The following is a 17,047-nucleotide window of genomic DNA, read 5'->3' as shown; positions in this document are numbered from 1 at the left end:
AGATTGTTATTATCCATATTCTCACTGCTCACATTTATATTGAAGCTAGTAGATATCTAAATCCACAAAAACAGAAGCAAATAATGCCATGTGAAGAACATCTTACATCAAAACAACGTATTAGATTAGTTAGCAAATCTCCAATGAATGTTCACATCTGGAATATAATTTAGAATTTTTCCCCAAAAGTGAAGCAACTGCAAGATCCAGAACTTTTAGCCATTAAACAGGCTTCCATGTGTTGAAAAGATCAAAATTGTAAATTGTAAACAGTCATCTTGAAATTACAATTGAAATGTGAGCTTCAAAATAGAGAATAAATTTTGAAAGATAACGTTTTTGGCCAACTTACTCTCTAGTTCTTCTTTCTCAAAGTTTGTATTGACAATTGTGCTTGTTTTGCCCAAATCCACAATAGCTTCTTCATCATGTCGCTACAAAGAGAAATGCAACATAATTAGAAATTAGATTTTTTTTAACAATTCTGAAATAACTTCAAAATGCAATGTTGTGAATATTGGTAACAGTACTTAATGTACTCGTAGATAAACACTAATCTAAGAGTGTGCCAACTGCAACAAGTCATCAGCACCCAATCCATGAAGTCCAAGAAATTGCCTCACTTGCACTGTTTCCTTTACAGGCTAAAGCTCAAGAGATAGCACAATCTTTCAATTTCACACTTCACAACATTTCAGGCAAAATTGAGACCAATAATATCAGATCATAATCTCTGTTATTATTATTTTGTTTGCTTTTGGGTGCCAACTGAAGTTTAGGATTTGGCTTCATATTTACATCCTGTTAGCATAGCCTTTGCTTATTTACTTACTTTTTTTTCCGGCACTATCATTCCTTCATCGTCATTTAATCTCTCCTGTCTTCTACTGTATCACAAGCACTCGCTTCCCCACACTCCCACCCATGCTTCTACACTTGCTTCAAACTTGTTACATCTACCTTTTGTATAGCTCAGATAAAATGTCAATAATCTTTAACGTTAACCCGTCTCTCGTCACAGATGCTGCTGGATCTGCTGTGCAATTCCAGCTTTATTTTTCAAAATACAATATTCGCACTCTGCACAAAACTGAAGATTAATGAGCTGTCTCAAGATGCTCCAGATATAAGAAAAATTTTGAACTCAAATTTTACATTTAACAAAGTAGGAAGCAATGAATTTTTTGAGCTAGAGAAACAGACACAAGTAAAGCTCCACAGGGGTCAACATAGAAGCACTTTTTTGGATATACAAGGTCATCTCAGAAAATCAGGGTTGCATTCTTAAAATTACAACTTTGAGTGAAGGCTTTAATTGAAGCACTTTTTCCCCATCAAAATCAATTTTAAAGCCAGAGTTAGGTTCCTGAGGCCAATTTGAGCTGCAAACCTCGAGTCACATGTAGGCCAGGCCAGTTAAGAACAGCAGATTTCCTGCCTAAAATAAACATTAGCGCCAACAGAACCCCGCCCACAACCTCCACAGCCAGTAACCCCAGAGTAAACAGCCACACTGAGCCCTGCCGCATCTTCACCATCCCCGCAGACCTCCCACTGACTGAGGACGAACGGTCAGTCCTAAGCAAGGGGCTCACCTTTGTCCCCCTCCAGCCACACATCAACGAATACCAGTCACATTTTGACATCGAGCAGTTTTTCCGCCGCCTTCACCTCCACACTTACTTCTTTAACCGGGAGCCTAACCCTCCCTCCACTGACCCCTTCACCCGCCTCCAACACAGTCCTCCTCCTGGACACCACCCCCAGGCCTCCTACCCTCCCTTGACCTCTTCATCTCCAACTGCCGTCGAGACATCACCGCCTCAACCTCTTCACCCCTCTCACCCACTCCAACCTCTCTCCCGCAGAACGGGCAGCCCTCCGCTCCAACCCCAACCTCACCATCAAACCCGCAGACAAGGGTGGCGCAGTGGTAGTATGGCGCACTGACCTCTACATCGCAGAGGCCAAACACCAACTCTCCGGCACCTCCTCCTACCGCCCACTTGATCATGACCCCATCCCCAAGCACCAAACCATCATCTCCAACACCATCCATGACCTCATCACCTCAGGGGACCTCCCACCCACAGACTCCAACCTCACTGTTCCCTAACCCCGCATGGCCCGTTTCTATCTCCTTCCCAAAATCCACAAACCTGCCTGCCCTGGTCGACCCATTGTCTCAGCCTGTTCCTGTCCCACCGAACTCATCTCCACCTATCTGGACTCCATTTTCTCCCATTTGGTCCAGGAACTCCCCTCCTACGTCCGTGACACCACCCACGCCCTCCACCTCCTCCAGGACTTCCAATTCCCTGGACCCCAACACCTCATCTTCACCATGGACATCCAGTCCCTACACACCTGTATGCCTCACGCAGACGGCCTCAAGGCCCTCCGCTTCCTCCTGTCCCACAGGCCCGACCAATCCCCCTCCACCGACACCCTCATCCACCTAGCCAAACTCGTCCTCACCCTCAACAACTTCCCACTTCCTACAGACCAAAGGGGTGGCCGTGGCTACCCGCATGGGCCCCAGCTATGCCTGCCTTTTTGTAGGTTACGTGGAACAGTCCCTCTTCCGCAACTACACAGGCCCCAAACCCCACCTCTTCCTCCGTTACATTGGTGACTGCATCGGCGCCGCCTCTTGCTCCCCAGAGGAGCAAGAACAGTTCATCCACTTTACCAACACCTTCCACCCCAACCTCAAGTTCACCTGGGCCATCTCCAACACATCCCTCACCTTCCTGGACCTCTCAGTCTCCATCTCAGGTAACCAGCTAGAAACTGATGTCCATTTCAAGCCCACTGACTTCCAAAGCTACCTAGAATACACCGCCACCCACCCACCCTCCTGCAAAAATTCCATCCCCTATTCCCAATTCCTCCGCCTCGGCCCCCACGATAAGACATTCCACTCCCGCTCATCCCAGATGTCCACATTCTTCATGGACCGCAACTTTCCCCCCGCAGTGGTCGAGAACGCCCTAAACTGCGTCTCCTGCAACACATCCCTCACACCCCGCCCCCGCCACAACCGCCCCCCAGAGGATCCCCCTTGTCCTCACATACCACCCCACCAACCTCCGGATACAACGTATCATCCTCCCACACTTCCGCCATCTACAATCCGACCACACCACCCAAGACATTCTTCCATCCCCACCCTTGTCTGCCTTCCAGAGAGACCACTCTCTCCGCAACTCCCTTGTCCGTTCCACACTCCCCTCCACACCCGGCACTTTCCCCTGCAACCGCAGAAAGTGCTACACTTGCCCCCACACCACCTCCCTCAACCCTATTCCAGGCCACAGGATGACCTTCCATATCATATAGATGTTCACCTGCACATCTGCCAATGTGGTATACTGTATCCATTGCACCCGGTATGGCTTCCTCTACATTGGGGAAACCAAGCGGAGGCTCCCAGTCGCGAACCATTTCAACTCCCCCTCCCATTCATCAGATGACATGTCCATCATGGGCCTCCTGCACTGCCACAATGATGCCACCCAAAGGTTGTAGGAACAGCAACTCTTATTCTGCTTGCGAACCCTGCAGCCCAATGGTATCATCGTGGACTTCACAAGCTTCAAAGTCTCCCCTTCCTCTACTGCATCCCAAAACCAGCTCAGCTCATCCCCTCTCCCCAGTGCATCTTCCCTGGACAGACCTATCCCCTCCCCACCTATCTTGTTTTCTCTCCATCTTCGGTCCGCCTCCCCCTCTCTCCCTATTTATTCCAGTTCCCTCTCTGAAGCAGCGTCTAGGCCCGAAACGTCAGCTCTTGTGCTCCCGAGATGCTGCTTGGCCTGCTGTGTTCATCCAGCTCCACACTTTGTTATATTAGCAAGCCAGATGGGTGCTTACAACAAATCAACAGTAGTTACATGGCTACCCTCAGGCTACCTTGTAATTCCAGATTACATTTTTGAATTCAAATTTTACCCATTTTCCATGGTGGAATTCAAATACAAAGTCTCCATAACACTGGCCTAGGGCTCTGGATTACACCAATAAGCCATCAAGTCCAAACAAGCTGCTCTTTTAGGAAGCTGGCGTGGACATGGAGGACAATCATTTTATGCACTATAACCCTGTAATGAAATGCATTCTTTCTTGGATCTAAAGCAATATTCATTAGGAGCTCCTCTTCATTTGTTTGGAAAACAAGAATCGTGACTCAGTTAGGCTAGAGCATACAGGGTCAGAAGGTCCCTTGCCTGAAGTAGCAAAAGCAAACTAGTTGGGTTCACAGTATCATACTACAAATTTGTTAGATCTGTAGAATATTAGTTGCAAAGATACCTGCCAAAGATGTTCTTCACTTAGACTACAATATCTGATTAAACAGGAGGTTGAGGTTATATGTCTTACTCATCCCAACATCAAAATTAATGACTTATCCTCTTGCCTATTTTATATCAGCAATTTATTTACACCACACCTACAGAATACTGAAACATTTTACGGCGTTTAACAGGAGTGTCATAAATAAACATTTTTGACTCCAAGCCACGAGATATTAAGATAGATGAGAGAAGGTTGGACACAACAGGCAATGTTGAGGGATCGCCGTAAAAGGATGACAGAAAATGTAGCGTAGCAAAGAAGTTCAGTAAGGCAATTTCCAACTTTTACGGCCAAGATAGCTAAGAGTACATCCAATCATGGAGTAATTAAATTTAGGCACATGGAGGAAAGGAGGGATTTCAGAAGGATTACAGTATTGGATGAAGTTACAGATATAAAAGGAAGGGAAAGGGCATAGAGAAAGCTTAAAGAATTTTAAACCTGACGCATTGTTAGGCTAACCATGAAAGTGAATAGCCCAGTTAGTAGAGAATTTGAATGGTCAAGCGGGCAGTTAAGTGAGGCATGGATGAGGGATTCAGCAGTTGAGAGAAGGGTGGAAATGAGCAATCTCACAAATATCAACAGTTTACAAGCAGCCGATTTTAAACAGTGGCCAAAAACAGCAGGAAGTTATGAATGCTGTCCATTCAATTATTGTTTCTTTTAGGGAACCAATAAAAAGGTTCTGGAGACCAAAATAAGTTCTGCGTTATTCAAAGTATCTATATTCTTTTATTTGTTTAATAGTATCACTTAAACTGTCAAAGCGACACCATGATCAAATATCTGCTCTTAGAATGATGTAAAGTTAACATCTAAAGTACTGGATCAAGTTTAAATAGGTAAATTCTAAATTCAAGTAATTTTTGTCTTTAATCAGGCTTGCAATTTCTGCATGATTCATTTGTCATGGATTGTTTCTTCAGATTTGTCCTGTTGTATACACAATTTGGGAGGTCAGACTTTGGCAAAGGAAACTTTCTTCCATACCCAGTATTTAACCAGACAATTTTAAATTGTTGCATTTTAAGCATTGAAAGAGTTATTCATAGCTTGTCTAACATACGTAGAAAATGCCTCATAGACAAGAAGAATGCTCGTATAAGTGCAGATTTTCAAAAAAAAAGTCAACTAATTTGCACAAGATTGTTTGCATTAATGTGTCACCATTTGTCCTCGCAAAGCTAGGTTCCTCAGTTTCAAAAGCTTCACAGAAGCTCATGACCCTGAAAGTCTTTCAATTTCAGAGCCAATAAATGTCATACACTAAATCATTGTCAGTTCATTTGCCTCTATATTTAGATGTTTCTTCAACTGGGTGTGTATGTTTCTAAACTCTCCTTGAGGAAAACCAAAAATAGTTTGACCTCAACTGTCAAAACCATTCACTTTTGAAGAGCTTTCACGCTGCCCAATGCTTTGGTTGTTAAGAGGGTAACTTGCTCCTAAATGCTCTCTTCATAGAAAAATAGCTATTCTAGCATTTTCTTTTATCTATTTGCCAAAAGTGTTGGCAACCATAGTTGAAGGTTTTAAATTCATTTATCCCAGATAACTTTAAAAATGCTGGGTTATGCAGAAGGTTATCTATATAGGCAGTTTTCAATAAGCATAATGCTCATGTAGAATTTTACATTATTCCATCTGCACACTGGAATAAGCAAACTATTATGTGGCATATTTTATGGACTAAAATTTTCATGGAACACAATTTGAACCCAAATTACAAGATTTTCAGGAAAATGAAGAAAAACCTGGTCAAACAGACAAATAGTTAAAGTGTCTTGGCAGGGAGATAGGTAGTAAATCAAAACAGGTTTAGGGAGACTAAATGATGGGGAGGAACAGACAGGGCAGATGCAAGGAAATGGAGGAATGAGCTTTTTCTTTAAAAAAGAAAAAAATGGTGCATTGTTTATTTTTTCCTGTCACAAGTTTGACCAGCTTGATTTCACAGCAGTGTGGATCAGAGAACAGCTTTTGCGGCTTTGGTTCCAACCTTGGCAGTAATCCTTCTAAAATCAGCTTCAAGGGACAATTTCACCTTCTTTCCAGCAATTTATTACAATGATGATGCCAGGCATAAATCAGCACTTTAAGACCACAAATAACCTGATAATTGTAAAATTAGTGATATTATACCAACTTTTGCTTTGAAATGCAAGCTCCCTTTTAAAGTCACGAATACGTACATTTAAGACTGAATATGATAAAATCAGTTGCAATGTTGCTGAAATAACAAATCCAATTTAAAAGTGACCCAGACATTATCACACCATACCAGACTATAGAGCTATCAGCTTTGTTGGCAACTCTGATTTTCTTGAACCAATGCATCAGCATAAAATGAAAAATTGTATCCTTAAGTGATCTGTCTAAAATTACACAACTGTTAATCTGGCATGTATGATTATTTCATAAACATTGACTGGAATTCACAAGAAAAAAGGTCATGGTAATTCATTAGTCAATTTGAAAGCTTCAATACCTTATATTATTCCAATCATGCATCTCATATGAGAAGAAATGGTTCCTAAAAGTAATACCCTCCAGCTGAATTTATGTTAAGCATTTAAATAACCAAAGTCAAGTGTCTGACAACATTTTCAGTTTTGCCTCTTTTTGGGACAGTTTAATATACAAAAGTTACAGCTGCAAAGATTTAATCAAATAATACCAATTTGATATAAATTTACATAACCCACAATATTTATGGTAGGCAAAACGTCAATCCACCTTCTCATTCATAACAAAAAATGTTTAAAATATCGTTTCTAATTTGAAATAGGCCTGAACATACATGAACAAGAACTCGGTGTACTTTAATAGATTAGGCTTTTGTCAAGGATACATCAACAATTTTTGGACAAAGAACAAACTGGCTGATTAGACAATCTATGCAGATTACAAAGTAAATTCCATATGATTATTATAAAATTTGTAGAAGCATGGAACATATTAATGAAAAAAATTTAGTACTTGGCATTTTGGTGGCATCAAGAAATAATGCGTAGACTGCATGTTCTTAAATTTCTTCAGCGGCTGAGTGAACGTCGTCTTGATTAGGAATAGATGCAACAGCAACCAAGCAAACTGCTCTCCCAACCAGTACAAAGGTTATGAGGGAGGACAAGGGTTTATATTGCATAGCAACTGAATCTAAAATACCAACCACAAATTTCTCCCCCTGCCAATCTCAAGACACCTTCAGAGAATACGCCCTGTGATAAAATAATCTTGTGAACGATGTTTCTTTCGTTACATAGTAGTATAGTATGTGGATTTTGTCAAAGTACATCTAAAATAAAATTCTCTATTTTATTAGCAATACACCTGAACATGGTCCAGAGGTATAGGAGAAATGGATGTCTGGTTTTAAAAAAAAGGTAAGCATTGGGCATTCACCAAAAACTTGACCAAAGAGATCAGCAGACAAAATTATAAGAACTGCAAAGTGAAGAAGCAGAGATTCATCACTAAGAATTCCATTGTGCTGGGTGTAGGCAAAGCAAGAACAATGTCACCAGAATGGGCGCATGCATAATAAGTTCAATTCTAAACATATTTCATAATGATGTGGTTTGAAACACAGTTTAGAAAGAGAGAAGGGAATGCACTGTAGCACAAGTTTAGAAACTTAAACAGAGAAGACCAAGTGATTGCGAAGTCAATAGCCAAAAGAAGTTGAAATAAATTGAATCAGAGATAATGGGAACTACAGATGCTGGAGAATCCGAGATAACAAAGCGTGGAGCTGGATGAACACAGCAGGCCCAGCAGCATGTTAGGAGCACAAAAGCTGATATTTTCGGCCTAGGCCCTTCATCAGAAAAGGGGGATGGAGAGGGGATTCTGAAATAAATAGGGGAGAGATGGGGAGGCAGACTAAAGATGGATAGAGGAGAAGATAGGTGGAGAGGAGACAGACAAAGGTCAAAGAGGCATGGGTGGACCCAGTAAAAGGGGCGTGTAGGTGGGGAGGTAGGTAGGAGATAGGTCAGTCCAGGGAGGATGGACAGGTCAAGGGGGTGGGACAAGGTTATTAGGTAGGAAATGGGGATGTGGCTTGAGGTGGGAGGAGGGGATAGAGAGAGGAAGAACAGTTTAGGGAGAAGGGGACGAGCTGGGCTGGTTTTGGGATGCAGTGAAGGGAGGGGAGATTTTGAAGTTGGGGAAATCCACATTGACACTATTGGGCGGCAGTGTTCCCAAGTGGAATGAGTTGCTGTTCCTGCAACCTTCAGGTGGCATCGTTGTGGCACTGCAGGAGGCCCATGATGGACATGTCGTCTGAGGAATAGGAGGGGGAGTTGAAATGGTTTGCAACTGGGAGGTGCAGTTGTTTATTGTGGACCAAGCGCAAGTGTTCTGCAAAGCGTTCTCCAAACCTCCGCTTAATTTCCCTAACGTAGAGGAGGCCACAATGAGTACAGCGGATGCAGTATACCACACTGGCAGATGGGCAGGTGAACATCTGCTTGATGTGGAAAGTCTTCTTGGGGCCTGGGATAGGGATGAGGGAGGAGGTACGGGGACAAGTGTAGCACTTCCTGCGGTTGCAGGGGTAAGTGCCGGGTGTTGTGGGGTTGGAGGGGTTCGAGGAGAGCGTGAAGCTGACAAGGGAGTGACAGAGTGAGTGGTCCCCACCAGAAAGGGGTCAAGGGTGGGGGTGGAAAAATGTCTTTGGTGGTGGGGTCGGATTGCAGATGGCAGAAGTGTCGGGGGATGATGCGTTGGATCCGGAGGTTGGTGGGATAGTACGCGAGGATGAGGGGGGATTCTCTTTTGGCCATTATTGCAGGGACGGGGTGTGAGGGATGAGTTGCAGGAAACATGGTCGAGGGCGTTCTCGACCACTGCGGGGTGGGCGGGGGCGGGGGGGGGGGGGGGGGGGGGGGGAAGAGTTGCGGTCCTTGAAGGACGAGAACATCTGGGATGTACGTGGAGTGGAAAGCCTCATCCTGGGAGCTGATGCGGTGGAGGCGAAGGAATTGGGAATAGGGGATGGAATTTTTGCAGGAAATTGGGTGGGAGTAAGTGTATTCTAGGTAGCTGTGGGAGTTGGTGGGCTTGAAATGGATATTGGTTTCTAGCTGGTTGCCTGAGATGGAGACAGAGGGGTCCAGGAAGGTAAGGGATGTGTTGGAGGAGATGGTCCAGGTGAACTTCAGGTTGGGGTGGAAGGTGTTGGTGAAGTGGATGAGCTGTTTGAGCTCCTTGTGGGAGCACGAGGCAGCGCCGATGCAGTCACCAATGTAACGGAGGAAGAGGTGGGGTTTAGGGCTAGTGTGCGTACGGAAGAGGGATTGTTCCATGTAACCTACAAAAAGGCAGGCATAGCTTGGGCCCATGCAGGTACCCATGGCCACCCCCTTTGTCTGTAGAAAATGGGAGGAATTGAAAGAGAAGTTGTCGAGGGTGAGGATGAGTTCGGCTAGGTGGATGAGGGTGTCGGTGGAGGGGGACTGGTCGGGCCTGCAGGGCAGGAAGCAGCGGAGGGTCTTCAGGCTATCTGCATGGGGAATGCAGATGTATAGGGACTGGATGTCCATGGTGAAAATGTGGTGTTGGGGACAAGTGAATTGGAAGTTCTGGAGGTGGAGGAGAGAGTGGGTAATATCACTGATGTAGGTACGGAGTTCCTGGACCAAGGGGGAGGAAGCGGAGTCCAGAATGGTGGAGCTGAGTTCGGTGGGTCAGGAGCAGGTGGAGACAATGGGTCGACCAGGGCAGGCAGGTTTGTGGATTTTGGAAAGGACACAGAAGACAGTGCAGGGTTGGGGAACAGTGGGGTTGGAGGCTGTGGGTGGGAGGACACTTGAGGTGATGAGGTTGTGGATGGTTTGGGAGATGGTGGTTTGATGCTCAGGGGTGGGGTCATGATCCAGGTAGCAGTCGGAAGTGATGTGGGAGAGTTGGCATCTGACCTCAGCATTGTGGAGGTCAGTGCGCCATACTACAACTGCGCCTCCCGTGTCCGTGGGTTTTATGGTGAGTTCAGGATTGGAGCAGAGGGCTGCACGTTCTGCAGGTGATAATGGTGGAGAGGTTGAGGCGATTGATGTCTCGACGGCAGTTGGAGATGAAGAGGTTGAGGGAGGGTAGGAGGCCCTGGGGCTGTGTCCAGGAGGAGGACTTGTGTTGGAGGCAGGTGAAGAGGTCAATAGAGGGAGGGTTAGGCTCACGGTTAGAGAAGTAAGTATGGAGGCAGAGGCGGTGGAAAACCTGCTCGATGTCTGAACGTGACTAGTATTCGTTAATGTGTGGGTGGAGGGGGACAAATGTGAGCCTCTTACTGAGGACTGACTGTTCGCCCTCAGTCAGGGGGAGGTGGGGATGGTGAAAACTCAGCAGGGCTCAGTGTGGCTGTCTTCTCTGCAGCTGCTGACTGTGGACGGAGCAAGGTCAGTGTTGGCTGTTGGCGGGGTTGCGGTGGTGGTGGGCAGGGTTCCATCAGCCCCTCCCTACCTCCCCACCTGCACTCACCTCTACTGACTCCATCCCCGCCCCTTTAACTTGTCTGTCTCCTCTCCACCTCCCACCTCTCCCTATTTATTTCAGAACCCTCTCCCCCTCCCCCTTTTCTGATGAAGGGTCTCAGCCCGAAACGACAGCTTTTGTGCTCCCAAGATGCTGCTTGGCCTGTTGTGTTCATTCAGCTCCACACCTTGTTATCTCAAAATTAAAATAAATATTGGTGCAATGATGGAGCAGGATTCAGCACACAAAAGCGAACATTAGAATTTTTGATCAGTTGACCCTTACCTGTTGGGTGGCCAGTAGGAAAAAGAATGGGCCAATAAAGTTTAAGCTCAGCACCAGAAAAAGAAGATTGCACCCAACGTCCCCAATAATAGATTACAGTATTTCCTCCCTGCTGCTGCCAGGATAACTAGCCTTTAATTCCCTTTTTTTAAAAAGTTTTCCTCACTGCTTACATGGCAGGCTTTTGCAAGTTGTTTTAGGAATTCTGGAAGACCAAGGGCAATAAGTCCACTAATGATGTAGTTTCCCTTTCAAATCTTAGGATAGAAGTCATCAGATCCAGTTTTGTGTCACATGGTCCCACTCAATTTGGAACTATTTCTATACTTGTGCCGCTTTATTTTCATTCCTAATTCTCACTAGACTCTCGGCTTGAGTAGAAGAGGAGACTGGGTAGGCTGGGATTTTTTTCACTGCAGCATAAGAGGTGGTGGGGTGACCTTAGGAGGTTTATAAAATCATGAGGGGCATAGATAAGACCAATAGCAACAGTCTTTTCCCCCCAAGGTAAAAGGAATTCAAAACTAGGGGACATATTTTTAAGGTGAGAGAAGATAGATTTAAAATGGACCAGAGGGCCAACTTTTCACAGGAGGTGGTTCACATGTGGTGTGAACTGCCTAAAGTAAGTGGGAGATATGGGTAAAGTTTAAGACATTTGGACAGGTACTAGGAAAAGGTTTAAAGAGGGAAATGGGACCAGTTCAGCTCGGGATTCTTTGTCAGCATGGTCTAGTTGGACCAAAGGGTCTGTTTCTGTGCCATATGGTTCTATGACAAAGACACGAAGGTTTCAACAGATGCAATGAAGCAGGTACATTTCTGGAGGAAACAGAGGCAAGGATAAAGAGTTAATGGCCAGGAGCCAGAGTTTGTGGCAGATATGCCAAATACTTAATTCAAGGAAAAAAAAAAGTCATTCAGGAGAACTTTGTTGAATCTATTGCAACAACAGAAAATGGTTCAGGAAACAAAACAGGAGACTGCAGAGCATGGTAGCATAGCGGTAATGTTATTTAACCAGTGATCCAGAGACCTAATATTTCAGAGTCAATAATTCACATAACCAGGAAATTGTTATGGTGTAGAAGGAGGCCATTCAACTATTGTTTCTGCACTGATCCAAAATAACAAAAAAAGGATTTTGGATTAAAAAAAGGGAAAGAAATCATGATACATCACTGCACTAAAAAAGGTACAGTTGGAGGTAGAAAAAAAGAATTCACTTCAAGGAAGAGGTGAACAATAAAGCAGTAACTTGCTGTGTGCTCAACTCTGAAGGAACAGTGAGGAACTGGTATCCAACACAGAAGTCTTTTGAGCTGGGGGTGTAGACTAAGAAAAACAGGCAGCCTCAGAAATACCTTGATTTAAATTATTAATAAATGGAAAGCAGCAAGGTAGAATCATAGAATTCCTACAGCGTGGAAGCAGGCTATTCAGCCCTGTCAATTTACACTGACCCCCCTAAACAGCATTCCACCCACACCACCCCCTTAACCCTGAATTTCCCATGGCGAACTTCTCCCACCTGCACATCCCTGGGCACTAAACGGCAATTTAGCACGGCCAATCCACCTAACCGGCATTTCTTTGGACTCCAGAAGGAAGCCAGAGTACCAGCAGAAACCTGCACAAACATGGGGAAAACTTCACGCAGACTTGTGGCCAGGGGCTGGAAACAAACTTGGGTTCCTGACATTGAGGCAGCAGTGCTAACCACCATGCCACCCTCAAGGTAGTGGTAAAGTCTGAATGCATATCGTGCTACGCAAGCCCTTACAATTTGGAAGAAAAAGTGGCAGAAACTTTTGCCTCCGTGGGACTGCACAATGAAAATGGACAGCTGTAACTCCAACACAAAGAGATTCCATTATTTTGTTGTAGTTAACAAAACTGAAACTGATATAGTTGCCCAAGTTCCTAATTATCAGAGAGGGAGACAGGAATTATCCCCAGTGATTTTCTTTTCCTAACTTAAGTACTTGGAACAACCACCACAAACTCTGGCCCTTTGCCAATAACTTCTTACCATTCTCTCTTCTGCCTTTTGAGGAGTTGGGTTCAAAAACCTATGATGCGATAGGAGGAATCCTACAGAACTTTTTTTTTCCACCAAAACTACTGGTTTTGCTGAATGGTTCAGATTTAACAAACCAGCATGTTGGTGAAGTTAACACAATCCTGAAAATTCAGAGACAACTTGAAGGTTGCTAACTGAGACAGATGGTCTGGCGTGTGGTTTAAGATGTGAAGCAATCCAGAAGAGATAAAGAAAAAAAACACATTCGAAATTGCACCAAAATGAGGCTCAACAGCTAAACTCAAGCATGAGAGTTCACAAAATTGCAGCTAAGCATAAGCATCAGCATCAATACAGACTCAAAAAAGCATTGGAGTGGAAAAACAGGTCTTGCAGCAGCAATTCACTGAAAGAAACTGTATGCAGAAACTACCCAGCAAAAAGGGCAACTTGAATGAGTATGTCTAAAGGAGAAACAAACAACACAGAGCAAGAGTACAGAAACCAAACAGCAGTAAGAAAATCTACAGTTTATAAAAAAAGGGCATGAGAAAAGCCCATACTCTCAGCTCTAAGAGGGGTTATTACTAAACATAGCAGACATTGCCAGCAACACCAATCATATACTGGGGTCACTCTGGTACTAAACGGCAAGCTGGCATGAACAGAGGCATGGATACCTCTAAGTGTCTATAAAGGAGGAGATGAGTCACAGTACAATTTTTGAGGGTTCTGGTGCAATAAGAACATACACTGGGAAAGTGGTGCCTTTAAAAGAGGTGTATCAATGTGAATTTTGTTATATGATCAGTCTGAGTATTTGTACTTACATATTAAAAGTAAATTTTCCAGCTTTAATGGGAAGAGTTTGGGGGAAAAAAAACAACAAACTCAACTGGGCTGAAGTAAATCACTTTATTAAATTCGAGAACAGATCTATCACAAATTTTGAAGAAACACGCAGGCCAAGCAGCATCATTGAATCAGATCATCCCCAATGGACTACAGTCTACATTCAGGCCTTCCCAATTTGTCTCCAACCATGACAATATCTACATTCAGAACACTGAGGCCCTTTATAAGAGTTTCTCCCTGCGACTCCTGAAACACGCACTCAGGGCAATGGGCCAGCATCTCCAGGCACTACAATCAAGCCTACCCCAGCTCAGAGCCTCCCTCTCCCAGACCCGCAAAAGGGTCTATTCCGTTTTTTATTCTTAATAGGATCCACAACCAAGAAAGCTTTCCTGCTTCCATGATGCTGCTGGGCCTGATATGTTCATCCAGCTCTACACCATTGTCATCTCCGATTCTCCAGCATCTGCAGTTCCTACTATCTCTAAAGAAACATGCCACTGTTTTCCAGCAGGGTCTGGGAATTATGGAATAGATCTCTGTGAAACTAAGTCAAGGATGAGAAATCAACCAAATGTTATGAAGCTAGCTCAATTTGCAAACAGAACAGAAAGGTAGAGGCAAAGGATGCCTTTAATCAATGGCCTATTTGCTGGATCAGCTAGAGGTCAGCTTTTGAATAAAATTGACTTTAGGTAAACCTTTATCCTGATGAAAGCAAATCTGGAGTTACAGAAATACTTGACAGTTGTAACGTGTAAAAGGTCTACTCAAAAAACAGACTTCCATTGGGAATCACATTTGCATTATTCCACATACCACACATCTGCTTTAAAGCGGATTTGAAGAAGTCCAGTGTTACACAATAGTTCAGTCATGGAAAGAAACAAACAAAACAAATTTAAAAAAAGCATCTCTACAATTTAGATGCTACTGTCAGGAAGCTTAAAAATTATGTCCTAGAAGTGAGGAAAGACAAGTTTTTTTTATTTTAAAGAAGGATTCCATTGACTATTTACACCACATCATTGACATTAAAAGGTACAATACAAGTCACCTTCAAAAATAAAAGCCATAGATGAGGCACCAGCAGCTAAAAATGTTAAGTAACGACAATGAATGTTGGGGGCTGTGAAATTGCAATAGGTTCATCCCAAATCTTGCAAACATTCTCAAGCCTTTGCAACCATCATGTTGTGCATCATATAGAATGGGAGCTGTTGTTTCTTAGCTATTACTCAATAGTGAAGAGAAGCAAAATTCTTTCCCATCAAGATAGTTAAGCAAAGCAACAACTGAACACTGCACAAAATCTAGGAATCATTTTCAGCATGAGACAATTCCACCAATACTTGTATGGTCAGGAATTTAACAAACTGACAGACCACTGACTACAATGTTTGGCCCTCAAAGAGGGATACCTTTTCTAGTAGGCAGCTGTACACAGGAGGTGGACATTGTTGCTATCAGATCACACAGCTGTACAATGAAGTATCAGTAATCCAACATACTGGGGATGCTCAGAGATAGTAAGAACTGCTGATGCTGGGGTCAGACATAAGACTGTGGAACTGGAGGAACACAGCAGGCTAGGTAGCATTAGAGGAGCAGGAAAACTGACCTTCAGAAACGGGGGAGGGGGAAAGGGAGCACTGAAATAAATAGAGGAAGGGTGGGGCAGGGGAAGGGAGGAGGATGGTGATAGGTGAGTGCAGTTAGGCATTTGTGGGGATTGGTCAGTGAGATGGGAGGGGCAGATAGGTGGGAGAGAAGACAGGCAGGTCAAGGAAGTGGGGAGTTGAAGTGGTTTGCGACTGAAAGGTGTTGTCATTTGTCATGAGCAGAGCACAGGTGCTCTACAAAAGCAAGCCCCAAGTCCCCAGTTGATTTCACCAATGTAGAAGAGGCCACATCAGGAGCAGATGTGCAGGTGAACATCTGTCTGACGTGGAAGGTTGGTAGCTTGGTGGTTAGCACTGCTGCCTCACTGTGCCAGGGACCCGGGTCCGATTCCAGCCTCAGGCGACAGTCTGTGCAGAGTTTGCACATTCTTCCTGTGTCCGCGTGGGTTTTCTCCGGGTGCTCCAGTTTCCTGCCACAGTCCAAAGGTGCGTAGACTAGGTGGATTGGCCACGCTAAAATCACCTGTAGTGTTCAGGGATGCCTAGATTAGGGGCCTTATAGGGAGATAGGTCTGGGTGGGTGCTCCGAGGGCCAGTGTAGACTAGTTGGGCCGAAGGGCCTGTTTCCACACTGTAGGGATTCTATGATCAAAGAGAACATTTGTCAATGCATGCAGAGTTCTGAGGGGTCACCTCAAAATTATCCTTGACATCAAGAATTTGATTTGCCAGAGAAGCTCTGCAAAAGCCATTCATCTACTGTTAGCTCATTTGCACTTCCACACAACAGTGAAACAGAACATCAAAGACATCTTTAAGATCCTTGTCTACTGTTTTGTTTCCAAGCCAAGGGATACACAATTAACACAATTTTAAATTTGTGCACTTTGCTTCCATCAACTCAACTTACAAAATGTTTTAATATACGTTAAAGTCTGGTATTTTCGTGGTTTTGTCCACCCTTCAAAATGAAAAGATAGGGAAACAGTATCAAATGCATGACATCAAAACCCAGTAGTAAATGGTTAAATGATTAATGCAGCATGCAAACACATTTCAGAAGCTTTTAAAAGAAAAGCTGTTATACAGGATCTTCCACAGCTACCAGCTCTTCACATTTATAGCCAATAAAATATTATTAAGGGGTGCTGAGAAAAAAAATGTTTAGTGTCTTGCACTCCTCAGGGCAATTCATGGAGAAATCCATTTATACTGCATGAAAAGGTGAGTGTCTATTGGTTGGCAAGTGAACTCTGACTTTAGTGGAGACATTTCATTGAAGAATGCAATGCACCCATTAATGGTGTTCAATTTAATTGCCAGGCAGTAGATGTTAAATCAGGTAAATTGATTCTAACTGGTCAGGGCACTGCCCTGAAAAGTGAATTTCCAAATGGTTGTCAACTGCTTTCCTGAGCTG

The 17,047-nt window shown here is 44.0% G+C and overlaps 1 protein-coding gene across 10 annotated transcripts in view; it reads right to left on the bottom strand.

The window, feature by feature from the left end:
• Positions 1-17,047, bottom strand: part of LOC125462394 (sodium bicarbonate cotransporter 3-like) — a 155,639-nt gene that overhangs the window by 99,965 nt on the left and 38,627 nt on the right. For all 10 annotated transcript variants that reach the window (XM_048552452.2, XM_048552459.2, XM_048552476.2 and 7 more), the window contains exon 2: positions 353-434. In XM_048552452.2, the coding sequence (XP_048408409.1) occupies positions 353-434 (82 nt within the window). The remainder of the gene's footprint in view (positions 1-352; positions 435-17,047) is intronic.

This window comes from Stegostoma tigrinum, chromosome 2 (genome assembly GCF_030684315.1).
Source record: "Stegostoma tigrinum isolate sSteTig4 chromosome 2, sSteTig4.hap1, whole genome shotgun sequence".
Taxonomy (NCBI): domain Eukaryota; kingdom Metazoa; phylum Chordata; class Chondrichthyes; order Orectolobiformes; family Stegostomatidae; genus Stegostoma; species Stegostoma tigrinum.
This window is presented reverse-complemented; position numbering and strand designations above follow the sequence as displayed.